We start from the raw sequence: 27,286 nt of genomic DNA, 5'->3' as shown, positions 1-27,286 counted from the left end.
ACGGAACCAATTACTCTCTTTGTTTTATTATATAAATCGTTTGACTTTTTTACTAGTTAAAATTTGTTAAGTTTGACCAAACTTAAAGAAAAAAAGTTGTCGTTAAACTTGGTCAAACTTAAAGAATTTTGATTAGAAAACAAGCCGAACAACTTATGGTATGAAATAGAGGGAGTAGTAGTTAGAGAAAAAAACGTAAAAAAATGCATAATGTTCTAAGCTGTAACTATATATATACATGTAAAAACAATAACATGTATGGAGCAAATTAAGCATGGAGTAATTAAGCTAGGTGGTGGGCGGCATCTTGGGGTAGCGAGAGCGGGCGCAGGCGACGCCGAGGAGGAGGACGGCGGCGAGGGAGAGGGCGAGCGCGGCGGCGCCGGCGTTGCAGTACCTCCGGTACAACCGGCAGACGGCGTACCAGCCGCTGGCCTCGTTCCCCCACATGGCGATCGACCCGATCGCGCCGGCGCCCGCCGTCGCCGCCGCCTCCAGGTTCACCACCACCGCGTCCGCGTGGTGCAGCCACCACCGCCCCATCGCCTTCCTCGCCGCCGCCGCCGCCGTCGCCGCCGCGTACACCGTGCACACCAGGTTCACCGCCACGAAGCCACTGCAAATCAATTAACACTGACAATGTCAGAGATCAAAACGCCGGCGGCCGGCGGCGAGATTAGATAGATCGTCGTACATCCAGACTTGGAAGAGGGTGAAGTCGACGCGGATGCCCCAGCGCTGCTGGTGGTTGGCGGCGACGACGACGGCGGCGGCGAGCGACGTGGCGGCGGCGAGAAGCCGGAGCGAGACGTCGACGGCGATGTCGGCGGTGGAGGCGACCGTCACCGCCTCCTGCGATTCGAGCTCCACCATCCTCGTCGATCGATCAACGTCCGTACGTCCTCGTCAATCAACAACTGAAAAAGTAAATAATGTTTCGCTTCTTCTAAATTTATTATAAGTAGATGTCATTACGAATCTTAGCTTACCAATACTCTAGCTAAGTATCTTAATCGTGCAAAACTACATACATACACGAGCTTACGCTAGGAATTCGAGAAGATAAGATAAGCTAAGATACACAAAAAGAAAATAAGTGTGCAACAAACCGATCGATTCTCCAATGGACTCTGCTCCTGGAGTGGATTATAATTTCTCATATCCCTTTTATATCTTTTTCTTCTAATTCGATCCAAATAGTTATGAAAATTATGAAAACAAATGACAATGTTGAGTATTATGATATTTATCTGTACAACAAAAATCAAGTTCAAATTCGACCGAATCATTGTAAAACAGAAAAGACAAATTCAGATGTGATCAGTACGTTAATATTTATACGCTGAATTTATCTTTTTTCTATATCTCAACATGTGTGTTGAGTTTGGACCTAAGACTTTTGTCAAAAAATTTTCAAAACTTGTCAAATGATTTTTAAGCAAATGAAGAGACATCCTGTCGAGGGATCAAAACTTTCCCCTCTGCTCCATGTACGTCTTGCGTTCGACTGGGCCGCGTAGACCAAACGACCCCCCGCGCGAGCAGCCCAAATAGCTAGCTGCAGCTGCGTGGGCCCAGCACAGCCAGGCCGGCCCAATTGGCATGACGACGCGTCCATTGGGATCCATATGCAACCACAAACCTGAATTGTTCAGGTTCAGTAACGCACAGCACAAACTGGGAACTAAAAGTTGCATTTTATTTGAAGACTGAAACTGTACAGTTGGTTGCGACTGATAAATACATCGGGGGCTGATGAGTGATGACAAGTTAAGAAGGATTAAAAAGATATTTACATTTTTTTTTTGTGCGCAAGAAAGCGCATGCTATGTACACAAATGACATGAGAGCTTAGCTGCATGCACAAGGAGGAGAAGCAGAGGTGTCAATTGCTTATGTCGAAGTACTTGGGATCAGCAGGGAAGTCATGTTCCACACGCAGCTGAAACAAAAGTGAAAACCAACACATCAAAACTCTTTAGGATAAAATGTAGTAACAGATCAAGAAACAAGAGTTGCAATCAAGCCAGATAGAGATGATATATTGCATTATAAACTCAGTTAATTGTCAGGAACCGGCTGCTGAAATAAGTTGGGAGTAGCCCAAAGTAAGACATTATGCTAAACCAAATACATTTCTATATATGTAAAGTGAGAAACTGATTATCCAAGAAAGAAACCAGAAGAAAGCTGTACTGGTAGATGATGTTCACAATATTGGAATGGGTGCATACCTCGCCTTCATCTGCATCTGAGTGCCTTTGAGGAAATACAACTCTAAGATCATTATAAAGGTAGAATCTGCGATCGTCCTCTTTCGCGGCATTACTATCATATGGCACCGATGATGGATCGGATTTGCATCGTAGCATCGATTTTGAGGATTTCTTGGAGGAAGGGCATAGAAAGCGCAGGTGCAGAGCATAGCGAATCACACCTCCACCCGAGCTATCATTAATCCTAGAAGATGCACAGCAATAATTCTTGCCACCTAAATTGTCCATCTGACAGCAACAATCATCAGAATCGGTGTTATTTTTCTTATTCACAGGAGAGTTATGTTTATTTGATTCCATCATGTTACTGTCCAACGAACAACGTTTTGCATTTGCGTCTTTCTCCTCTGATCCATCAGATGAGCCTGCAAAGACAAAATAATCTATCAGTTGACTCGAGATAAGTAGTTTGGACTGAGCTACTAGTCGTATCGGGCTATCAGCACCATTACATTCTGAACTTTCCCGTTCTGTAACTTCTCCACATGAGACAGACTCAGCCTTGGGGCCAATATTAATGTCACCGGCATTACTTCCTTCTTTCATTGGATTAGAGGAGGAAAGAGTGGGGGACAGAGTGACCTTTTGCCGCATGAAAGTCTGTCCCATTACAACAAGAGAAATAAGATGAGAATTGGGGATGGAGATGGAGAAACCAAAACTGCAAGCTTCAAAACACTTGTTCTCTGTCATTGTGAATGATTAATAATGTAATATTACATTCTGACCCATTATGTGTGTGATAACCTTTGACTAAGCTTATAGGAAAAGATCAAAGCTTGCAAGCAACCATGTATTCGACTTTGTTTAATATTGGCTCAGCTGACCAAAACAATAACCCAAAGCAAATACATATGTTGCCACCAAGTCAACAAGAAATAAGGCAATCATATGACAAGTAAGCTTCAAGGCTATTTCGAATTTGAGCCAAAGAAAAAGTCTATTAGTCACAATTTATTTTTAAAACTGAAATTAGTCATAATGTCTTGTACCTTGGTCCCTGAAGGCATGTCTGTCAAGTCATAGCTGCAGAAGAAAGTATGAAGTGGAGTCTTCTCAGGGTTGCTCACGACCTATTGATGTTATTACTTGAGTAAATAGCATGTTTATAAATGTATAGTTACTTCAAAAACAAGAGCAGAACTGCACACAGATAGGTGTTATGTACAGCACACTAAAACAACTGCAGAAACTTAAAAACAATGACACTTGATAAACAGCTTGGTATTATTTCTGTACACTGTTCAGGTTAAGTTTTTCATGCTACGAAGCACTACTTAAGTGGCATCAATAGAAGAGGATATTATCCAAATAAATGACGGTTGGTGTGTCTAAATATGTGAAACAATTCAAGTTAACACATAATATAAGCATTACAGAGAAATATTGAGTTATAATCAACTGAAAAGATCAGGTACTACAGGATTATTGACAAATGATGAAACAACCAGTGAATTACGGTTGGTGTGTCCAAATATGTGAAACAATTCAAACTAAACACATAATATAAGCATTACAGATAAATATTGAGCTATAATCAAGTGAAAAGATCAGGTACTACAGGATTATTGACAAATGATGAAACAACCAGTGATCTAACTGCCGTTTATGCTTTAACATTGAGAAGTATTGGCAGCAAAATTTTATGAGACAGTATTAGAGTTTGTCGAATGAAATTTCCCGTAAGACCTTTGCATTATTATCAACTACAACTAAGAAAAAAACAATTCACTAGCAGCTAAAAATATCAAACAGCATTTCACCCGAAACAATAAGTCAAGAACACCTTTCACTTTTAATAAGGATAAAATATAGTACCAGCTGTATCCTGCCCTTAACAGGGATCCGTAAGCGACTTTTGGCTGATCGTGAATCATTATTGCTTAAGCTTCTTTCGAGTTTTGGGCTTCTACAGTTAGTTGCTGACGACCTCCCAGCAAGATCAATAGAAGAATAGTACAATAAGGAGCTATCCTCGTCAATGCTTGTTACTGCGAACGGCAGCTTCTGAGTTGGAGGAGAGAAGTTTCCACCAGTAATATTTAGAACAGCTAAGAATCCATCAATTATCTGCATTCGAAATGAACATTGAATTAAACCAATAGTCAATAGCCTTGCATTCTACTAATACATACTAATATCTGGTGAAAGGGAATAAGAGACCTGATTGTCTTTTCCATAAGAAAGCCGGCCAGATAGAAGGGACTCCTCAAAGGAGCCAACTAGTGACCGTCGTACTGGGAGACTCAAACTCCGACCATAACCAACCCGGGGAGAAGTAGGGGTGGATTCAGGACCCCAGATTTGATATCTTCTGCATGAACTTCTTTTAGGGGTCATGACATTGTATTCATCATGTAATATGTTAGTTTCTTCTAGCACACTCAGCATTCTAATTCCATCGGGTCCCCCTTTTTCCCTTGAATCTAGAAAATGATGTTCAATATCTCTCATTGTACGGCATTGAGCTCCTGTAGCCTTAGTTCTGTTCATAAATTTAGGGCTAAGCGGGGACAAGGAGAGTGGAGAATGTGCTAATTTTGCACTAGCAGCTAGATGATCAAGATAAGCTAAGGACTCCTTGCTCCCAAGTAAAGGACCATCAGTGAATAAATTAGAATTAATCTTATTGGCATCCCATTCTGGACTACCATTGGAGCATCTAGAATTTGTCCAGGCTTGTGGCTCAAAAGAATCGAGCATACCAGTGTTTGCTTTTTTACTATCTTGGAAGCACGAAATGTTAAGTTTCCTGGCTGAATCAGAAAGTTCAAATCTAGCATCACCAGCGGAAATATTCAGTATATCACCGTGGAACTGTCTATTAAGAACGTTTTTCAATGGTGAGAGCAGTCTTTTCCTTGCCTGAAGTTCATGCTGATCGAATGGAGTATGACAATTATCAGTTTCTATTATAGCAGAACCTCCAACAGAACCCGACTCAAATCCCACAACCCTCATTGTGGGAACATGGACAGTAGGATCCAATTTATGAGAAGATCTAGAATCTGCATCCCTCGAATCAATTCTTAGTCCTCGGAGACCTGCAGGTCTATCAAAGCAATGGCTGTCTCTAGAATACTCAGTTGATCCATTCGGGATGTCTAATGCAGTCTTCCGATCAGAATCACCGATTGACGGGTATTCGAATACCCTGCTACTTGAGCTTCCTCCAAGAAGCCCATCCAAATCACAGGCGCCAACACCCTCGAAGCTACGAGGGCTCGACACAGGCCTACTTGACGGCGTAGGCGCTTCCTCGGCTGGATTAACCTGAGGCAAACCCATTGCAGGCAAATCTACACTATGTTCAGCGAAACGCTGAAAGAAATGTCACCGATTTGGGCTCCTAGCACTCCTACAACTACAATGCACTTATCCAATCCTTTCTGATGAACTCCCTAAGAATCTTTCTTTCAGTCTCCAAAGAAATCATCAACTGAAACCGATCAACACCGGGAGGGTGGAGCTACACTCGTACAGCCTGCTCGAGCCCATGAGGCGGAAAGGTATCATCCTGCCACGCCTAGCCATGTCCCCATAGCTACCACGGCAACTGGAGATGAAGCACAACTTGGAGCCTGAGCAAGCAACCAGGAACCTAGGATGCAACATGCCAGTGGGGATCACACATCACAGTCCTGCACAAGCAAAATCAATCAATGGACAATTAACACTTAATTACACCGATGAAACAAAAGCTCAAAAAAAATTATCCGATGTGCTAATGATCACGAGTACTACTCTACGTTTTAGCTCAGGAAATGGGAGGCATCCACTTGTGAAGCTGCTGCCGAGAAAAAGGACAATATATATGCCACTCTATATCGTTGGTTTCAACAAAATGCCACTCACTAGGATGTATAGGATAAAATGCCACTCTATATGTTGATCTCAGGATAGATTGCCACTTTGGAGAGTTTTATCTATTTTATTTTCTTTTCTCCTCAGTTTCTTTCATGGAGTGACCAAACTACCCTTGGGCTCTCAATACAGAATCTTTATATGCAGCTGGTCGCTCCAGCGCCATGGCAGAGCCTGCCTGTGCCAACACATGGTGTCAATGTGTTGCATGCAGGACAACACAATACATACCAATAAACCCACAATCTACCTAATTAGGGTTTCATGCAATTAATCAGTGCAAAAGAACAATACAATCTCAAATTAATTTTTGGTTTGTGATTTCTCACCTTCAAAACGTCACGCCAGAACCTACTACGAGTACCCGGCTTCTCCCCTAACGACAGCCGGCGCTAGAGACGGCCACCACCGCTGGTCGCTGGAGAGAGAGATAGAAGGAGACGCGCGCGAGGGGGAGCTGAGCTGGAGGAGCGGCGAGCGGCGTCGGGAAGCGGAGCAGCCGCGCGCGGCGACGCTGGAGGATGGCGACCGCGAGTGGGAGATGTGGAGGAGCGGCTCGATCTGAAATTCACAAGTTCAGACATCAATCCAAGAGTAAAAAAAAAAGAGAAAGATTAGGATTGGATCAGCGAACAAGAAGAGCTCGAATCCAACGCTCCAAGCAAGTGAACCAACAGTTGAATCATCCTCTCAAGAAACCAATCGAACCCCGGACAGGGGAGAGAGGAATGGATGCCCCTACCTACCTTCGATTCGACTCGACTCGACGCGGCGGTTCGACGGCGGAGGCGGAGAGGGATCGATCGGCGAGCCCCTCTCCTCTCCCTTCCCTTCCCTTCCCCAACCTTGGCTTGGCTTCTCCCCAATTGCTTCTTCTTCTCTTTCCTGGCTACTCCATCTCGCTTTCCCTCTCTAATGGCTTATATAATTCCAAGACTAAAAAATTAATTACGCGGGCGGCGTGATTAGGGCTCTAATCCGTGATTAGGAGGATATTTTTCTCTCTCTCTTGGGGGGCGGAAAACGTTGGGTTATAGCCTTATAGGAGTAGCATCTGGGTGCTTCCAAATTCCAATCCGGTAGGCTAGGCTGGTTTTGGTTTCGCCTTTATTTTCTTCTTCTTCTTCTTCTTCTTCGGTTGGTTTGGTTTGTTGTTGCTTCGGATAATTATAAAACTGATGATGATGATGATAAAAATCCACGCCTTTGTTTTCCCAAGGCGATTTTTGTCGATAGACCCCTCAAGTTTATGTATTTTTACTGGTTGAGCCCTCATCGGTTCTCGATTTTAGGACTCTAAATTAAAGTTGATTTTTTATAGATATTTTCCAACTTAATTAGTTTCTTTTTTCATTAGATTTTAAGTTGCTGGGAAAACATATAAGAAAATTAAACACAGATTATTTGTTATCACTAATAAGCTGTTACAACTTATAATAAGTTTTGAACTATCAATATGATCCGTTATAACAACATGTGAACAAATAGAATTAGAGTGTGCTGGATATTTTTCTCCTTCTTTTCAACATTGAACGGTTTATGTTATCAAGTGAGACATGAAATTCGTATGTTTTAAAGGAGACTTTATGGACTACAGTTTTATTAATAAAATCTTTTATGACAAAGCTAGCTATGCCATTTTTTGGAAACACAACATAAACATAACGTTTATAGCCGCATGCATACCCTCGTTTCACATCTTACACTTGTGAACACTATTGAGAGACTGGGTGAACATTTTTTTAAGATTAAAAAGGTTACCATTTTTTTTAAGATTAAAAAGGTTACCACATGTGTTTTAATATCGATGGGCGTGTTGGTTGCCACTAATTGAATTATTAGCCCGATATGTCATTGAAATTTTAGAAGTACTTTTTTTTTTCATTATCACTACTTGGGGCTCCTTGAACATAAGATTTTACACAAATTAGTTTAGCACAAGTAAAATTTTCTCCCATTCATGAAAGAAGGCCTTAATTTCTTTTGTATTCGTAGTTTGTTTATGCGCCTAGTTAGCATCATTGCTGCTACCAGCACTGATATCTCCATCAATAAATTATTCTAGATTCATTATAGGCATCATTAATCACAAGCATACATTATGCACCAGCACCATCAGTCTTTCATAAAAGATCAGGAATAATCAACATCATCCTACAGTGTATAAATATCAAGAAGATCCATCAAGCACTTCAGCATCCCCTGGCCATGTTTTGTTAATAATCCACTAGTCATAATGGGGTTGGAGATGTGACACCAAATTAAAGTAGTAAACAGATAAAAACAGTGAGCACTACATAAAATGTTTAGTTCCCAAGGGTCTCTTTGCAAAGTGTGTAAGAGAAGAGAGAGAATATTGAAGCGCGTGGGCCCACTGACGGTGCGGCTGAGATGCACACCTTCTACTTTTGCATCATCAAATCTAAAGGGTGATAATAATTGGGTCTGATGGTCACTTCATCTCCAGCCCATGATTTTCCAGAAAAGAAAACCATTTCTTTTAATTTCTTTCTTCTTTGGAGAGAAAGCAGTGTTTACTAGGACAATATATATTGCTCTAATTTGCACAAAACTCGTATGTTTTGAATCATATTCGTGGTAAAGAAAATCAGTTTCCTAGGAGTAGACAAAAGAGTACTCCTAACAAAAGATATCCCAGGTAAAGTCAGGACACAAATGCAGACAGCAGTTGATTTGACCCATGGCACAGGCCTGTCCACTCCTGCAAAATAGTGTCAAAAGAGATTAGGGATGTGATTATCACAAAGGAGATAGAAGAGGTACAGTACAGGTGGCCAAGGGCTGCCTCATCCACAACACCACCAACCAAAAGATGGGCTGAGAATAATATCACTACTCCTACTCCTAGATGGAGATAAGCTCTAGTACAAATAAGAGAGAATTTTGAGACCCATTCATCAAACCAGGCAGTAGTTTTCAGAGAGAATCATGGTCCATGATCATTAGAGTTTAGTGAGACCCACAGCTTTGCAAGTTGCAGCACACATGTGTAGCTCTCTAGCTCTCCACCTGTTACTCTCTCTGCATAACCTGATAGAGTAGGAGTAGAATCTTGCAAGCCCCAGTCTGTGTCTTACCTGTAGCCTCACTTTCAGGGCACCTGGACGTATTCGCGGGCGACGGCTGGGCCTCTCCGTCGACCAAACGTGTCACCTTCAGATTACAAACTGGGTACTGATGACTCTCGATGATGGCACATGAGGCGTGGCCATCCGATGGCCACACCGCACATGAGATGAGATCATGAGACCCATCTTTCCTGTGTCAGAAACTCCGAACATTTCTGGATAACAGGACCATGAACTTGTAGAGTCCAGTGCATTCAATTCAGAGGCATGGACGAACAAACATTGAATCTAATGGGGGTTTGGTTTGCCGACTTATGGAGCTCCATTACATACATGTTATTGACATCAACCGGTCATGTAAAATCTCCAGAAGTCGCATGGTTCAAATGTGTATATTCAGTTTGGACTATGAACGGATGCAGCCATCCGACTGCGACTAAAGAAAGAAGGGGATTGACACCTCATGGTGGATCTACAAAATCAGCTTACACTAGTTGAGACTTGGGAAGACACCATTATGCTGTGGTACATACTCCTGGCCATTGGGAAGAAGACAAGATGGAGAAACAAAAACTGTCACTGAATTAGGCTGTTGCTGCCATTGGTACTGCTCTGTAGCAGGCTCGCTTCGCTGCACGAACAATGTCCTCAACCTGCAAATGTGGGGCACCAACATGAGTAAGGGGAGAAAATAAATGAATCGATCACATTCCTACTATATTTTTAAAGTTTTGATATGACTGAAGGAATCTGTATGGTAGGATGATTACTGTAGCCGGCTAGGTCGTTATGGTGGAATAGCAACAGTTGCTGAACTTGGCATAACGAGATGGAATTCCTAAAGTTCTTGTTCAAACAAAGCAGCAGCCGTAAGTACCTGTGGAACAGCCATCCTCTCAAGGTTGGCAGCGTAGGGCATGGGCACATCAGCTCCAGCAATCCTCTCAACTGGCGCATCAAGATATTCAAAGCTGTCCTCTACAACAGACATGCTGCAAAGAAGATACAGTACATATGAGAACAACTTGTCACAGAGAGCGAGGGAGAGGGAGAGCGAGAGAGAGAGAGAGAGATGGACCATATTTCAGCGCCAACCCCATGTTGTGGAAATCCTTCTTCAAGGGTTACCAATCTGTTGGTTTTCCTAACTGATGCATTGATAGTAGCTCTATCCAATGGCCTAATTGACCGAAGATTGATCACCTGATAAAAGATATTGATATATAGTAATAAGAAAACAGTGATGGCATGTTGTTAAAAATAGATGTCTAGTTGCATATCTATACTGTACAGTATATTTTGCAAAAGGAAACTACCTCAGCACTGATTCCCTCCTTGGAAAGTATCTCTGCAGCCTGAAATTTGACTGAACATGAGAACATACGCAGGCAAGAACCATCGATCATATATTGTACATATAGTATTAAAAATGAAATGCTACTTAAACAAACAAACAGTGAACTATCTCAAAATAATGCATATCCAAGTGTATGTTTGCCAAGTCTGCATCAGAATCAAGCAAGCATTGAAAAAGGGAACGGGTCATATTACAGATACTCTCAATTCCACTAACTAGTGGAGTCGCGCATTCGCATAACCTTGACCAGGCTGTTAGAACCACTAATGTATGTGCCTATTTGGTTTATGTAGTGAAACAACTAAAACCAACTTGTCCCAACCTTCCACTGTCCCATTTGTCAAGATAAGGCATGTGTAAATGAGAGCTCCCATACAAATTCCAGCCCAAACAAGAGGCCCATTTATGGCTGGTATTTGGTACAATGTTGACTGTTGATAATGCAGTGTTCAGCTAGTGACTCTAAGAAGCCTGGAGCCTTCTTCCTCATCTACCTATTCATTTGTTGTATCTCCTCTTACCATCCTTCTCCTTCATTTGTGGCTCTCTAACATCCTTGGTCAGACAGTTCACATTTATTGTCCATGTTTTGTCTTTTTTTTCTCTCAATCTGATGGTCTTTTTTTTTTTTGCCTAAGTTGACAATGAGGTGCTTTGAAATCATTTTGCATTCACTACTATATATAGATGTGATTCTATTAGGGGTGCAAGCCGGCAGCCCGCTGTGCCGCATAAGAGCCCACGTGCAATTCATTTTCCACCCACTAGAACAAAAATGGATGCAAAAATATAGCTGCAACTGTGGATTAGTGGGCCTCAAAGCCCACAAGCCCACCCTGCTTGCATCCCTAGATGCTATGCACATTGTCCAGCCTTTTTATTTTGTAGAAAAAAATGGAATGAATAAATAAAGGGTCCGGTCTTTACCAACAGGTATAAGACCTGAATTACTGATGGAAACCAGTGTCACTAGAGACACCGTTATTAGACATAATTCTTCAGCTTAAGAAAATCTGGTATCCACACACCTGAAGAGCATATCCGACCATCTTGGAGAATGCGGTAATTGTAACATCTTTTCCTTCTTGCTCTATCTACACATAGAAAAATGAAAGCAGCCATCAGAAATAAACTCTTCCAGGCAAACCAGAAACCGAAACCTGACCAAATAAAACTCATCCTACTACGAAATCAATACAACTATACAGCATACCTTAGCCTTCCCAATCGGAAGACAGAAGCTAGAATCAAGAACTTCCGCAGAAACAGGGAATGATTCACCATAGCTGCAGAAATACACTATTCAGTGAAATGGCAAATCAAATTTAGAGAATATAATTGGGAAGGAAAGGCTAGCATACAGCAGTTCATTTTCCAAGAAAACAACAGGGTCTGGATCCCTGATTGCTGCTTTTAGCAAGCCCCGAGCATCTTCTGCAGAATAAGGAGTTAGGACCTTCAATCCTGGTACATGCGCATACCAAGCCGCATAACACTGCATACCAAGGCACTTAGTTAATTCCACCAAAATAAATGACAAGAGGAGTTTGAATCAAAGCTAAGGAATGAAAAGAGAAGAAATAAACTAAAGCTTACACAATCACACTAAGTACTTAGTTCAACGCATTTTTATAAATAATTATAGCAGGATAAACAACTCATGTAACAAATAATCTCATTCTTCACTTTTAACTTCACTGTGAATAATAGAATGCATAATAATAGTTTTGTGAAATTTACTCTATTTACAAACAATGCAAAATGTTCAAAACACCACAAATATTGGTTATTTGCCGTCCAAACAATAATAATAGAATAGAATAACAGATAGGCATTAACAAGTTTCTGTCACAAACCTGAGAGTGCTGAGCACCAACACCAGCAGCAGCACCGTTTGGCCCTCTAAAAACAATAGGAACGTTTATCTGACCAGCTGACATGTAGTTCGACTTGGCAGCTGAATTTATGATGTGATCAATTGCCTGAATATGCAAATGGTGTTATAGAAACTATTTTAATCTTTACATCATATAGATGGGAAAATATATTTGTATAAAAGATCCAGATATGCATGGAAGTGAATGCTTATGCATAAAGGTATGTGCAAGACAAAGACAATCCAAAGTACTGGCAGAGTAGCAGGTGGAGAAGAATTTCATCAAAAAGCTACTCGAGCGGACATATAATCATATCTATTTATCACCCGTATTTATAACTATCAATGGTTCATTTCATCATAAAAAAATTTCAGTGATAGCCATTAACCAATTTTGTACTCACAAAAAAAGAAAAATTATGCTGTAGAAATCAGGTTCTTCTGTATAGTATACTCTAAAATTAACCTTTCTAAGTGTGCAGAACCAAATAATCTGCTTAAAAACAAAGGAAAAGGCACATTCTGAAATCAAACATATAAATTTAAGTGAGAATAGTGAATGATTGACCTGCATAGAGAAGTTAAATGTCATGAACTCAACCACAGGGCGAAGACCTTGATAGGCAGCACCAACACCAATTCCAGTAAAACCAGCCTGAACAGAATGCAAACATATCAGTACTTCAATGTGACTGCGTCACTCTAGCTGCTTATGAGTGGACACCAGCGGTCACTCAGAAGGTTTAAGAGTATCACCTCTGTGATTGGTGTGTCAAGAACCCTATCAGGGCCATATTTGTCTAACAAACCCTTCGATATCTGCAAAATGTTGCAGGAAAGAGAAGCTTTACTATTTAGTATTCAGAAATTAATTATGTCATGATAATGGGCCAAAGACAGCATTGGTCTAATAAAAATTACTCACCTTATATGCCCCTTGGTATTCTCCAACCTCTTCTCCCATCAAGAAAACAGAAGGGTCAGCAGACATCTCCTCATCAAGGGCAGAATTCAATGCTTCACGCACAGTCATCTGATGAGCAAGAAAAGTTGCAAGTCAAATCTCACGGTATGTAGAACGGAGAACTGTACTCAAGAGAACGTCATGTCTATGTATTCAAGAATCACGTGTATATTTTAAACTATGTTTAGACTTTCAGGAGCAGGAAAAAAAGTCTCCATCCCCCAAAGAAAAGTCAAATGCTATAAAACAGTTTCTCTTTTTTTTTGTGTGTGTGTATGCTGCGTGAAACTATATAATCTTAACAGACTGAACCCAAGGCCGGACATCAAATTGATAAGCTACCTTCATTTTCAACAGAACGGACATCAAATTGATAAGCCACCTTCATTTTCAACAGGAGCAGGGACGCTAATGTACTTACGTGCAAATGTAACAGTTTTCAGCACCACAAAGCTGCAACTAAATGTGATGAAAACAGCAGCTCACCCAACCACGCATAGGCATTGAACCTATCGAGCTGAAAATCACGCATGAACATGAAGTTTGGGGCGCATAGAGACAGCATCCTCATGGGAAAAACAAACTGATTCTCGTGACAGACCGAATATTCCCCCAGAAACGAACCCCGCTAGAAACCAAAGCTAGGTGGTATCACACAATGACACGAATTCACAATCAACGCGCCTAAATCAGTTAATCCGCATGACAATACGCTCCTGCAACGAACAGATGCAAGCATCTCCGGAAGCTAGTACCAACCAATTCCACAGGAAAAGAAGAAGAAAAAAAAACAACAACGAGAGTCGACGCTCGCGGCTCGCTTTCCGATGGCATCGCCGCTGCAACGGGCCCAAGGATACAGGAGCGGAGGTAGAAGCAAGGGTTCATCGAAGCGGCTCACCTCCTTGGCGGCGGCGGAGTAGGTCCTCGCCGCGGCGGCGGCGGCGGCCGGTCGGAGCGCCTGCATGAGTTGCCCCAGCGCCTGCACAACGATCGAAACGGGACGGCGAGCGTCAGAAATCCATCCCCCACCCCCAGATAATCAGAAACCGCGAAAACGAGAAGAGATTACAAAAAAAAACAAACAATCATCGGGATGAGAGAAGAGGAGAGGGGAGGAGGAGCCGTACGCATCCGGATCCGAGGCGCCTCCTCGCGATGCCCAGCATGGTGGTGGGAACGAGACGAGAGGAGAGGGAAGGAGGGTTTAGGTCTCGTGAGCGGAGTCGGCGGAGGGAGGGTTCGAGTTGGAGTTCGCCGGAGAGAGAATTCGCGGCGGCGAGATGGGTCGTCGCGCCGCCTTGGGATGGTGGTGGGTGAGATAGGGGTGTACTGTGCCAGCGACCCGGAATGATCCGTTTATGGGCTTAACCCCCTTTTCCGGAGAGAACCCTACCAAGGGACATTATTTCAAGGATGAGTCCGTTTGACATAAAAAAAATGGAGTACGGAGTATTAAACTAAAGGTATGTTTGACATGGCTCAAACTACAGGTTCACCTCTTCTGGAGTTGAAGCCTAGTCATTGGAGCCCAGCCAAACAGTTTCAACTCTACCTAAGATGGGAGTGAAGCTGACTAGAGCACTCTTACGAAATGAACTGGAGAGGTAGAACTGGGTTTAGACTGCTCTACAATTTCACTTTAGACTTAACTTCTATAGTTAAATTTAGGAGTTGGAGCTCTACCAAACGGATCCTAAATTTTACAAAACTAATTATTTAAGATGTTCTATCATAAACTTATAGATTTGGCACTAAATTTATCACAAAACTGCATATTTAAGACTAAGATAAAAATTCTATGTACTTTATGTTGAAGCTATCACAAAACTATATATTTTAAAGTTTAAATCCCTAGTATTGCTGTTATGTTGGAGCCATAAATATTATAGGTCTATAATTAAATTGGCATTAAGCATATACTTATTCTTTGGTAAAGTTTTTTTATCTAATTTAAAGTTTTGTGATACGTAGTTTATGATTGGTCGCATGTATAGAAAGGTTAGCATGGTGGTTGTTCGAAAATGGGAGGAAGTGAAGGAGGAAAGCGTAAAAGGGGAAGAGAAAGTGGCGTTGCTACCCGCCCGTGCGGTGCGATTGACCGACCGGGGGGCAGAGTGGGTGACGGCGGATGGAAACAGTGGTTGACGAGAGCAGAGCCGTCCGTCTGTTTGATCCATCTGCGACGTGACATGTCCACCCATTTCACGTTACTCCTCCCTAGTACTAATGCTCCCTCCGTTTAAGATTTTCTAGCATTGTCTATAATAGATGCTAATAAATCTAGATATTATATATATATATATATATATATATATATATTCATTAGTATCTATTATATGAATATCAGCAATGCTAGAAAGTCTTACATTGTGAAACGGATGAAGTACTACTTTGTCGCATTTTAAGTAAAGCCATGAGTTTTCATGTTTAATTTTGATCAGCCATTTTATTTAAAAACATTTTATGAATAACACTTTTATTGTTATTAGATGATAAAACACGAACAATATTTTACGCGTGACTTGTGATTTTTTTTAAAAAGTTTTATAAATGAGACGAACGATCAAAATTAAACACGAAAATTTATTGCTGCGTTTAGAATAGGAGGAAGAGATAGCTCTATACAACATGAGAAGAGTGAGATAGGTGATAGCCACCGGCGCGGCGGAGGGGCGCACGCACGGCACGTTTCGTCGGCCTTTGCATCGTGCAGGGGCCGCGTTTTTCGGGTGCCAATCCAAAATCCAGAAACAACTTGGCTGCTGCTGCCTGCTGCTACCGGGCCAACCAAATCTGATACTGACACTCGTGCATGCGGTGGCCGCTCTGCACTTTGTCACCACCCAACCGTTCGGCTGACATTATGATTGAGTACTACTTCGTTCGGTTTTTAAATTCGTTATCTTTTAAACACATGTTTAATTATTTATTTTACTTAAATTATATAAATATATAAGATAAAATCATGCTTAACACACTTTAGGTTATAAAAAACAACTCACAATGAAATAAACTGTAATTGCATGCTTATTATAGCGTAATTTAAAAAAAGTGCAGTATGAAACGTAGCCTAATGCTAGCATGTGTTGTTTCTTCACCTTCATTCTCACCGTTTACATTTTAGCTTAAAATCTAAATTACAGTAAGTTATTTTTTTAATCTTTTTATCTAGTTTATTATTCAAATCTTTAAAATTACTAACAATATTTATACAAAAGTCTTATTTCTAGACTATTTTTTTGTAAACCTAATTTACGGCTTATAATAAGCATTATCGAAACGAAGACTGTGTGATTATCCCCAAGATTTCTAGTATTAAGTGACGTAAAGATGATGTAGCAAACAACTACTTCTTTTCTCCTATAAAAACCAACCTAGGATGTGACACATGTTAGTACTACAAATTTAGATATACATCTTAAATTTATAGTAATATGATGTGCTGCATCCTATATTCGTTTTTTAAGAGGGAGTACGTAGTGCCATATCCTTCAGCTAGAAAATGTGGCACTTGTACAAACATGCTTGATTGTTTAATCTCTTAGTTACCTGCTTGTTGCACTATCAACGGTCCATTGTGATCAGGGGCAAGTTGCCCTAAAGAATGGACAAAAAAACAAACATGACTAGAGTACTGTATTTGATTATTGGTAGACTTGATGCAATGCTAACTGCTCACGAATTTATCCGCTTTGCTTTCTGCTTTCTCTATTCCATTATTGCTAGAATCCTTGTCCAATTGATCAGGTCAGCTGTTAATCGCATCTTACCATCTTGTTCTTAAAATACTACTTACTAGTGGTATTATTTATTCCCTAGTTAATTTATTAGTAATTGTGTGAACAAATGGGTAAATTAAAGGAGGGCCGGCCTGCTTGTCTGGGCTGCATTTACATGGGGTTAGAAGTTAAATGGGCCTCCATTAATAGGATGAATCAAGCCCATAAAAGCATCAACAGTGAGTGGCCTTCTCTGAACATGATGTGTGCAGTTCTCTCTTCATTCTGAAGGCTTTTCTTTTCTGAAGATGAAAACTGGTCCGTCACCGATGGTCATCAGCATCAGCTAGCTGGGGTACGCACAATTATGTGATCGATTGCTAATTATCAAGACAACATATCCTATACACACATGCCCTCACGTGTACACACGTACACACCAACTAAAAAATATCACCAAAAAATCTAGAAAAAATCATACACATACTTTCAATTGTATTACACCTAGGGGTTAAAATCTTAACGTCAAATTCATTATATTTTAGCCGTAACAAAAAAAAAACAAAAAATCTGACAGTTTTAAGGTTTGCAATTTTGTCAGAATTTTATCTTTTTTGTTATTCTCTATGTAGAATGAATTTAAAGATGCGACTTTGCACGTAGATGTAATACTATTGAAAGTACATGTATGAATTTTTCTAGAATTTTTTGTGATAATTTTTAGTTGGTGTACATGGTGTGTACACGCGAGGGCCTGTGTGCATAGGATACGCTCCCAATTATCAATTAGTAGATGTTAGGTGTGTCCTGGCACTAGTGCACTGTAGTTATCCATCGGCCTTATCTGCAGTTGGTTGCTTGCATTCTTGCTGTTCTGCATGTAGGCCCAGCAAGGGGAAAAGAAGAACACAATCATCCTGGCCAGACAGACATCCTCTTAAATCTCCATCTGATACTTCAGCTACTCATTCGGTCGGTCGATCTGTGCATAAACTAACATGCATCACCATTATTAGTTTATTCATAGATTTATCACTCTGAATTTTTTCAGGAGTGTGTGTCTCGCTGTGTACATCTTAGCTATATGAGGTCGGAAATGTTTGTAGGATAATTGTATTATCTCAATGTAATTGAGTATGTGCAGTAAAAGCTTCTATCATCTTTAAAGAAAGTTAAGCAGAAGATAAGTCAGGTCAGTCAGTCAGTCAGTGTCTGAATATGGAAGCACGGTGTAGCTGGACTTGCTAACCAACCTGCAAGGCCAATGAGAATTGGTCACTGAAATCGAGTCAAAATGCAAGTGTCAAAATCAGATGCTGTGGGAAGTGAGAAGAGTTTCACAATTAGAAGCCTGCCTGTCTGCTGCTGCCGTGCCGTGGTGTGGCCGGAGAAGTTACCCAGACACCCGGCAACCAAGCAAGCATTTGCATGCACTCACATTCTTCAGACATTATCTCTTCTGGAACCAGGACCAGAACATTCAGCTAGCTGCACATATTCATCCATTCATTGATCATTCAGTTAATTGTCTGAAAGCAACTGCTGACCAGAGAGAGATAGATGCAGTTAGCTAAGCTAGCTGGAGTGAGAAACTGAAACACCTCCTAACCCGGTGTTGGAATCTAGCTAGCTCGAGGAATATATCAGGAGCAGATTGATGTGACTGTTACTAGTATTTCTTCACAATTTCCACACGCCGCAATCGTCGACTCCAATTTTGCCAACGAAAATGAAAATCAATCATGCATATATATTTCTTGAAATTAACTGAGCTAGTAATAACAGGAGATTACAGATAGACACATGGCTTGCTAACTAACTAGCTAGAACGATCGATGGATGGATGATTCAGAAACCTTAATTAATTGAGAGGAATTTCAACTCCTTACCTGCAAGAGATTTAATTTAGTTAGTTAGTGTTATAAAACCAGCCCCGAAATCGACATCGGTAGCTAAACGTGGAAGAAAACGCCATAGGAGATCCAAACACGATGACGACACCGAGGCACGATATTTGATAACGGAGTTCAGCCGAGGCCTATATCTCCGGGGCACTGATTACGGGCGCTCCTTTCCGATCCAGTATATTACAGCGTATCAGAGTTACAACGACTCACGGCCGGTCACCGCCGGCAGCCGCTCCCTCTCGCTATGCTATGTCGCCATGCGATTACAACAGGCACGCCCCTCTATTTATGAGAGATCTTAGGACAGAGTCCGACTTTTACTCTAATCCTAATACCTATTACAACTTCATGTCCTAAACTGTAACCGACTACGTACACATATTTGGCACAAACTCTAACAAACTCCACCTTGGCGAATATGCCATGCCAACCTAAGTGGTATCAGAGCTACAACGACTCACGGTCGGTCGCCGCCGGCAGCCGCTCCCTCTCGCTATGCTATGTCGCCATGCGATTACAACAGGCACGCCCCTCTATTTATGAGAGATCCTAGGACAGAGTCCGACTCTTACTCTAATCCTAATACCTATTACAACTCCATGTCCTAAACTGTAACCGACTACATACACATATTTGACACAAACTCTAACAGCTAGACAATAAGCCTTGGAAAAATTTGTACAAGATATCGAAAGCAACAGATGCTGCAACTGCTCAATTGTACTGCTACGAGTAATCAGCTAGAACACACCTCACTGAAATAAATCAATCATGGTCCCTAGAAAGAATTCATAAGATCAATTTTATTTCTTCAGGCGCCGTCCAGTTCTAGCCAGCTCGCAATATGCATCTAATTATCTATCTATTTCGCCATGTCGCATTCTTCACAACTATATATATATATTCAATTCTGATCCCTGCTGATTCCTAACCTGCATCTAGCTAGCTATAGCTGTAAACATCTATCAGCAAATATACACATGGCTCGATCGATCGATCGCTATGCAAAAAAGAAGAGGCTAATTAACCTTGGATCTTGGATTGATAGAGTAGTGATGATGATGATACATCAATCAGTCTATCGATTTGTTCATCGCGATCTAGGCTGAATACGCCTGAAAATTACAGGTCAGGATGGGTGCATGTATATATGCTGCACTGCACACTGCTCTGCATGAACAGTAGTCGAGACTGTCCCTGTACACGAGTTCAGAGAGCTGAAGCAACGACGTGTAGCGTAGGCGACACAGTGCATATACGTACTGCAATTAATCAACCTGTCACGCTCAAATGGGTGCTGGATTAGCGACTTGAAGATGATGCAGTTCTGAGGATTCAGGCAACCGGGGAGCAGCTTAGCTAGATAGCCAATCAACCATGCGAACATCTTTCTATCCATCCATCCATCCAGCTATCTATCTGAGAGGAAAAAGAAACAGTCAGTTCAGAAAGTGATGGATGGTTGCAAATTAGCATCCAATTTAGCCAAACCTGAATATATTTCGTGTTAAACTTTTTCTAGGCATATACACACTTTTTTTATTAATAAAATTTATTTCAGTCTTAATTTGCTTGAAAAAAATACAGCTAATTATTATAGAGGGTCCAGGACGAACTATTGTAAACTATAAAATCACAACTTAATTGAAATAAAATAATTACTTAAAACATCATCTTAAAGATAGAGATGACACCAATTGCTAAATTCCTATCTAAGGTTGGCGATAGTTAATATGTATAACCGTTGTTTTGTTTTTCTCAAACTATAAAGGAGAATCTTCAAGATCAGCGGATATATGATTCAGTCACTGATATGATATTTGGTTGGATTGGACAAAGTTAAGGGAAGAAACAAAAGGGCCATAAAAGGTGAAGAGAAAGTATTTATGCGGCTAATTATTTGTGCCTTAATGGAGGTGAGCCTACCAAATGGGTGAGCTATAGCTTAAGCAAAATCTCACCATATATGTTTGTGATTAGTGGCCTGTGTGGGTCGCTGTTGGTGAGTGTGACACATGGCCTTTATTATTCAAAGCCAAATCTAGAGTGGATTCGCTTGGCTATCACTGGGCCCACCCACACACACACTCTCTCCCACTGAATGAGATCAAAGCTCAAGCTGAAGGCTATCATCTACTATCTCTCTCATTTTGCACATTGGAAAGCATCTCTTTCTCAAACCACTCGTCCATTGCCACCCTTATCCTATTGTAATTAAGCTTTTGGTTGTTTATTTCCTTCAAGTCTAGCTAAACTCTCTTTGCATGCATGACAATCTTAATTAGGTTCTGTTTGGAGCATCTGTTCTTTTTCATGCTGGTAGGAAATGAACTGATTATATTATTGTGGAATTCTTTCAGAATTTCTATGTTCTAATTAAACATGCTCTTAGCTCATATGGTTATGTGTGTTTAATTAAATACTATCTCCGCCCTAAAATAAGTGCAGTCGTGAGTATCCATGTTCAACGTTTGACCATTTATCTTATTTGAAAAATTTATTAAAAAAATAGTCACATATGAAGTACTAGTTTTATCATCTAATAACAACAAAAATACTATAAAAAAATGTTATATAAGATGAACAGTCAAACGTTAGACATGAACAGTGTAAAACTATATTTATTTTAGCACAGAGGAAGTATTGCTTTTTTAATTTTTCTTGCAGAACTAGTACAAGAATTGTATGCTTTGTCGGACAGTACTGAATTAATTATAGTGCATTAATAATTAATCCAGCTGGAATGGAGATTAATGGAGTTGCTTACGTTTATATGGATCACAAAGCAAACAAGGATCCCTCTCTTAAAGAAGGAAAATAAAATGAGGATCTACACTATTAAAAGAACAGCACTGTTAAAGCATTAGCACCTACAGGTGGCATTAGGTGTTGTGCAGCTTTCTCTCTTGGCAGAGCAGACAAGCACTAGCTACTCATATAATTTAGTTATGTTGATCCTTAACCTAATAATAATTAACATATATGTGCATGCATGTCTATGTGCACGCATGATAGCAGCCTTTTATTTGTCAAGAGTTTTAGCTAGCTTCTTATTGTGCTAAATGCTGTTGATTGTATGCCTTCTTTTGTGGGGAAATGAAGTTATGTAGTATGCCTTATCAACTCTTAAGCACACTTATCATTTTATTCTAAGATAAGTTATTTATGTGATACAGAATGATATATCTCTCAGAAAAAAAAATCATCTCTATGTATGTGAACATGAGTTGGTGAGGCATAAGCAACTCATGTAGAGTACAGGGTAGTTAAGGAATGAGACATGCAACTCATGTAGAGTACATGAGTCTGAAAACAAAGCAAAGAAAAAAAGAATGAGACATGCAACAGTTGCAATTAATTGCTATAATGGATTTCAGATTAATTTCTCAACCATCGGAGAAAAATATTACAATATTACACCAACACAACTTGCAAGTTACAAATGGATCGACAACGACGAGATGCATATGCAGCTAGCTAGCAACTACAGATATGTGCCCATAATTAATTAATTAAGTAGATAATATCTGGCTCCTGAACCTTAGAAGCTTCCTTGGACTTTTGAGCACTCTTCATTTGTTAATTTAATTTGATTAATTCAGTGCTTCCTTCCCGTTACATTACACTGCATTACATTAAATTACATTACATTACATGGTTGGGAAAAAATAATTAAGGAGGAAGAAGAAATTAAAGGGGGGCATGCATTGATGCAGATCACTTTCAGAGGGTTTGGCCGGCTATAAATATATATGCTTAGCTAGGCTAACACTCAAGCCTCTCTTTGAGAGGCAGCTTAGCTGCTTGCTGCTGCTGCCTGCATTCTTCTTCAGCTAGCTAGCCGCTGCTGACCTCTTCCTGGTCGGAGCTGCTTGTGACGCAGCTGGATTGCGACGACGACGACGATGGCGACGGCGACCGGCCGAGCTCGGCGACGGCCGGCATCGTTCGCCTCACGTCGTTGTCAGGCCTCCTCGGCGACCGGCTGCCGCTGCTGCTCCTCTGAAATATCCGGCACACTACCCATTCTTCAGCCTCAGCCAAGCAACCCTGCAGAGATCGTTCACACAAATCAGAAAAAAAAATATGTCAGCTTCATCGATCTAAGAACATTCCAGCTTTAGCTGTGTTTGAAAACTTCAGTTGTTTCTGTCCATGTACTCATTTTTTTTAATTTTTCCCTTTTTTTTCTTGAAATACTCTTTTGTAGTTTTCACATTGTTTACAAAGGACACACAAGCTTAAGCAACCTAAAAACTGTTCAAAATTTATGGTCTTTCTTCTGGAATTCTATCCTCTGTACTTTATTTTTAATATATGCTGAAATTCAAGTGCAAATCCTACTGTTCAGTCTGTTCTAGCAACAGCAGTGAAACACAGTGTTAGCATTAGTAGTGATATTGCAAGGAATGGTACTAGCTACTCCTACTACACTATGTACTAATCCAGGCTAATTTAATTAATTTTACACTAAAATATACTAGCAAAATTAATATCATGAAAGTTTTTTAAATGACAATTGCAATGATAATTTTCATGTAACAAGTTCAGATGGTTTTATATATGTATTTACGATCAAACTTCAGAAAATATAACTACATGAATTCTAGGGCATTCAAGCATCTTTCTTCAAAAAAAAAAGTAGATATACGAGATGTAGCATTCAAGTACAGCTTGTCAATCAAACTAATTGCCAGCAAGGTGTTTTAATTTCAAGATTCTCTCAATCAAAACGAGCATGAACATCTACTGCACATATCTTCAACAGTGGCCACAGAACTGGCCACAACAGCACTGGTCGATCTACTGGACAGCATTGAAATATATACAGGCCCCAGCTTGTTCAGACACAGGAGCAGGCATGGAACACTGTTGTTCTGGCTAATTAAGCATTAGTTAATGTAATCCCAACAAACATGATTAATAGCCTGAGGTACTACTTGTTTGTCAGCTTAATTGGATGCTGCTGGGTTGGTTTGGTTGGTTCTTGCATATATGCAAGAGAGTGGCTAGTAGTACTAGTACTAGCAGATACTGGTAGTAGTGGAGCTGCACAACTTGATGAGACGATTCGATCTGATGAGCAGAGAGCATCTAGTACAGCCACCTCTCCATGTCAGGATGAATTGCAACCACCATCAGAAGCAATTTAAAACTGCGAGTTATTGTTGTTGTTGATCATGACTATTAATGAGCATGTTGTGACAGTTTGATGTGCAGACTGTACCCTGCCTGTATGTGTTAATTTGTATGATGCTCCTCGGTTAATTAGTTATGGCTGAGAAGTTTGTGTTGAACTGGGTTTTTTTTGTTTTATTTATTGGCAAATTCTAGCATAGTACTTGACTGGTTAACTGATTTGTACCTATGCTGTGGCTATCAGAATTATCTAATTAGTAATTTAAGACAAATATACAGCTTTAAGCTAATGGAGAGCATGTGACATGATCTTGAAAGCCATATAGCTAGTAATTTTAAAAATAACTAATAAAAATAGTGATAAGCAAACATATGATCAAGTTAGCTAGTAGTAGCACTTTGAGAAGCTAAGCTAAGCTAGCTTGAGCTTAATATTGGATCCCAAATTAATGCTCAAGAAGATTTATCAAGCTTGCTCACTTGAGTTGCATGCATGCAGAAACACAAGAAGATTTATCAAGAAAGAAAACAAATCAATCAACAAACACAATCAGTTCTTGCATGAAGAAATGGGCAAATTGGCAGTCAACTAGTCATCAAGAGAGTGATTAATCAATCATTAAGGAGGAAATCATATGCTCATATGATTGATTAGTAGTGGTTTCTCACCTTCTTGTGCATCGGCAGGGCGAGGCTGTACTCGTGCATGACCCAGCAGCCACCGCCGGCGGCCGCCGCCGCCGCCGCCGGTGCCTTCCTCCCTTGCCGTGGGACGAACACCATGCCCTTCTTGACGCCGACGAGGTGGCTCCCGCCGCACCGGGCCACCACCACCGGCTTGTCCCGCCCGCCCGCCGGCTTCCAGCACCCACCGCTCGCCGTCACATGCTGCCTCCTCCCCCTCGCCGCAGGTGGCCGCACGGCGAAGAAGTACTTGTCCCCGTCGCTGCTCGCACCTGGATCACACATACACCGAATCAATCAACAAGCATTCATGGTGCCATCTCGACATCGTCGTCGTCGTCAAGAATTCGTACCAGGAATGTCCCAGGGATCGAGCTTGAAGAGGTTGTGGAGGTCGGGGATGACGGCGGCGGGGAGCGGCAGGCCGAACGCCTTGCGGCGGAGGTACTGCACCACGAGCTCCTCGTCCGTCGGGTGGAACCTGAACCCCGGCGGCAACACCACTCCTCCATGCCTCACCACCACCGGCGCCGCCGCAGCCGCCCTCTCCATCGTATCAATTCTATCAATTCACACCACCACCGACGCCGACGACGACGACGACGACGACGACGACGAGGAGCTAGAGCTACTCAGTCACACAGCCAAGAAGCTAGCTAGCTCAAGCTCAGTGAAGCACAAGTTAATGGCAGAGAGCTAAGCTAAGCTAAGCTAGCTCGATACAGTTAAAGATCGATACTGAAGAGAAGCTGCAGCTGCTGCTTCTTCTTCTTTTTTTACTTTGCAGGAGCCATGCATTTGCTTGGAACGTTCATGGCGGCGACGAGCTAGAGCTAGAGCTAGAGAGAGAGAGAGGAGAGAGATAGAGAGAGAGAGGGGGTTGGGTGTTGGCGTGAAATTGAAAAGGGAGAAGGGATTTTATAGCATCTCCCTCATGTGGCGTGAAGTGCACTCCAACTCCATCTCGTCTTCTTCTTCCTCCTCACCTCACCTCCATCGATCGCCCTGTGGCTTCAGCTCGATGCCTTCTCCGAATTGGCAAGCACTGCTTCTTCTTTTTTTCTTTTTTTTTGGTGTTTTAGGTTTTCTGCACTGGATTTCTTGATTTTTTTTTCTCACGGGAAATTGATTAGTAGGGTAATTAGTTTGGTTGCTCTTTGGTGTACTTTTTTTTTTTTTGTGTTTTTACGTGGAAATTTTGGGATTTTTGACGGCGCGGTGGAGGAATGTGTGTGAAAATTACTCTGCCTTTTGGCGCCCTTTTCCTGCGGTAGATGTGATACACACCACCGTTGACTGGAGCACGTACGCACTCGGTTTCATTGCATTCGACTCGGATTGAATTTACAACGTGCGTGATATATATAAATAATTGTGTAATTTTTTTTAACCAAAGCCAGGCTAAGCTGGTGTTATATTAAGGAGGAGATAATGGTGTAATTTTAATCCCAAGAGGAATGGTGGTGCATTTCCTTGTGAAACTACCTGCAATTTATGCGCGCTACAACAATTAAACTACTAGCTTTGTACATAATATAAAGAATAATTAAACTAGCGTTCTACACAAACAATTAATGAAGCAGTGGTGGATTTAGGATTTTTTTCATATCCTAGACAAAAGCCACTATGACATACCATCAACATCGTCTAATACAGTGATATCAACGACTCTGAATTTCTACCTCTTGTTATACGTTGGCGAGTCCGATCAACTGTTTAAAACAGTCGGGCGTTAACCGGCTCCGCTATAAAAGTTTTATAGGGTGACTTTATTTTATCCCCTTACAACTTTGCTAAAATGATCGTACGCTAGTGTTAATTTGCGTTTTTTTAAAGAAAAACACATTAAAAACCCCAATATCTAACCAAACCACTAGGCCATAGCAATCTACTGTGAAAAAATAAAAGGCAACCCACGTACAACCTTGTTCCTGATCAAGTCGAATCCAATATCGTGCTTAACTGGTAGTATAATTATATTCCGGTTCGCCAATCTGTCTGGCAGAATCGCCGGTTGCAAGCTAGCTAATCTAAGAAACAGACTAATTAAACCGATCTGACAGATAATTCCTTTCTTAATCCATGGACTCATGCAGGCACGCACGCAGCATCTCCTGAGTACAATCAATTAATCAAATCGATCAATCAGCACCAGCCATTAACTCTGTCGCCGATCAAATCGTGCAAGTAACTAATTATGCTCATTGCCAAAACACAAAAAAAAAGTAACTGATTAAGCTAAGCTAGCTGCATGCAGGATCAGATTTGGAGGGGCATCGTATTCTTCGATCGATCATTCGATCGTGTGGCTAGCTGCACTGCAACTGCAATGATGCATTTTTTTTATATATTCCTCTGCTCCTTTTCTTGCTCCTCTTTTGCGCTAGCTATAGCTTTGCTAGCTTAGG

The 27,286-nt window shown here is 41.1% G+C and overlaps 4 protein-coding genes and 1 long non-coding RNA gene across 7 annotated transcripts; all 5 read right to left on the bottom strand.

Moving 5' to 3' along the window:
* Positions 1–108: 108 nt before the first annotated feature.
* LOC4346161 (CASP-like protein UU-1) lies at positions 109–1,528 on the bottom strand. The gene is made up of 2 exons (NM_001422653.1): positions 695–1,528; positions 109–616 (listed from the first exon to the last, which is right to left on the bottom strand). Exons 1-2 carry the CDS (start codon positions 871–873, stop codon positions 289–291), a joined length of 507 nt encoding a protein of 168 aa, NP_001409582.1. The 5' UTR covers positions 874–1,528; the 3' UTR covers positions 109–288.
* Positions 1,529–1,679: 151 nt separating this feature from the next.
* LOC4346160 (uncharacterized) lies at positions 1,680–7,280 on the bottom strand. Of its 3 annotated transcripts, none has more exons than NM_001403678.1 (8): positions 6,883–7,280; positions 6,470–6,701; positions 4,440–5,917; positions 4,095–4,346; positions 3,269–3,349; positions 2,729–2,876; positions 2,235–2,641; positions 1,682–1,942 (listed from the first exon to the last, which is right to left on the bottom strand). In NM_001403678.1, exons 3-8 carry the CDS (start codon positions 5,562–5,564, stop codon positions 1,886–1,888), a joined length of 2,070 nt encoding a protein of 689 aa, NP_001390607.1. In that variant the 5' UTR covers positions 5,565–5,917; positions 6,470–6,701; positions 6,883–7,280; the 3' UTR covers positions 1,682–1,885. The 3 variants fall into 3 exon arrangements, 2 of the variants coding, with proteins under 2 accessions (NP_001390607.1, NP_001390606.1); NM_001403677.1 differs by having other exon boundaries at positions 6,887–7,280; NR_175399.1 differs by lacking the exon at positions 2,729–2,876 and having other exon boundaries at positions 1,680–1,942; positions 6,887–7,280.
* A 1,423-nt stretch (positions 7,281–8,703) lies between these two features.
* LOC136351378 (uncharacterized) lies at positions 8,704–9,372 on the bottom strand. Its single transcript, XR_010734446.1, has 2 exons — positions 9,239–9,372; positions 8,704–8,862 (listed from the first exon to the last, which is right to left on the bottom strand). It is a non-coding gene; the product is annotated as an uncharacterized lncRNA (long non-coding RNA).
* Positions 9,373–9,446: 74 nt separating this feature from the next.
* LOC4346159 (pyruvate dehydrogenase E1 component subunit beta-1, mitochondrial-like) lies at positions 9,447–14,757 on the bottom strand. Its single transcript, NM_001403676.1, has 13 exons — positions 14,557–14,757; positions 14,328–14,408; positions 13,388–13,495; positions 13,219–13,281; positions 13,031–13,117; positions 12,443–12,568; positions 11,948–12,081; positions 11,800–11,872; positions 11,615–11,680; positions 10,546–10,584; positions 10,308–10,432; positions 10,107–10,221; positions 9,447–9,882 (listed from the first exon to the last, which is right to left on the bottom strand). Exons 1-13 carry the CDS (start codon positions 14,593–14,595, stop codon positions 9,814–9,816), a joined length of 1,125 nt encoding a protein of 374 aa, NP_001390605.1. The 5' UTR covers positions 14,596–14,757; the 3' UTR covers positions 9,447–9,813.
* A 7,646-nt stretch (positions 14,758–22,403) lies between these two features.
* Positions 22,404–25,618, bottom strand: LOC4346157 (NAC domain-containing protein 18). Its single transcript, XM_015794928.2, has 3 exons — positions 25,232–25,618; positions 24,864–25,150; positions 22,404–23,105 (listed from the first exon to the last, which is right to left on the bottom strand). Exons 1-3 carry the CDS (start codon positions 25,428–25,430, stop codon positions 22,893–22,895), a joined length of 699 nt encoding a protein of 232 aa, XP_015650414.1. The 5' UTR covers positions 25,431–25,618; the 3' UTR covers positions 22,404–22,892.
* Between the last annotated feature and the right edge of the window lie 1,668 nt (positions 25,619–27,286).

This window comes from Oryza sativa, chromosome 8, assembly GCF_034140825.1.
Source record: "Oryza sativa Japonica Group chromosome 8, ASM3414082v1".
In the NCBI taxonomy this organism is placed as follows: Eukaryota; Viridiplantae; Streptophyta; class Magnoliopsida; order Poales; family Poaceae; genus Oryza; species Oryza sativa.
Note: the sequence above shows the minus strand (reverse complement) of the source record. Positions and strands in the feature narration are given on the sequence as shown.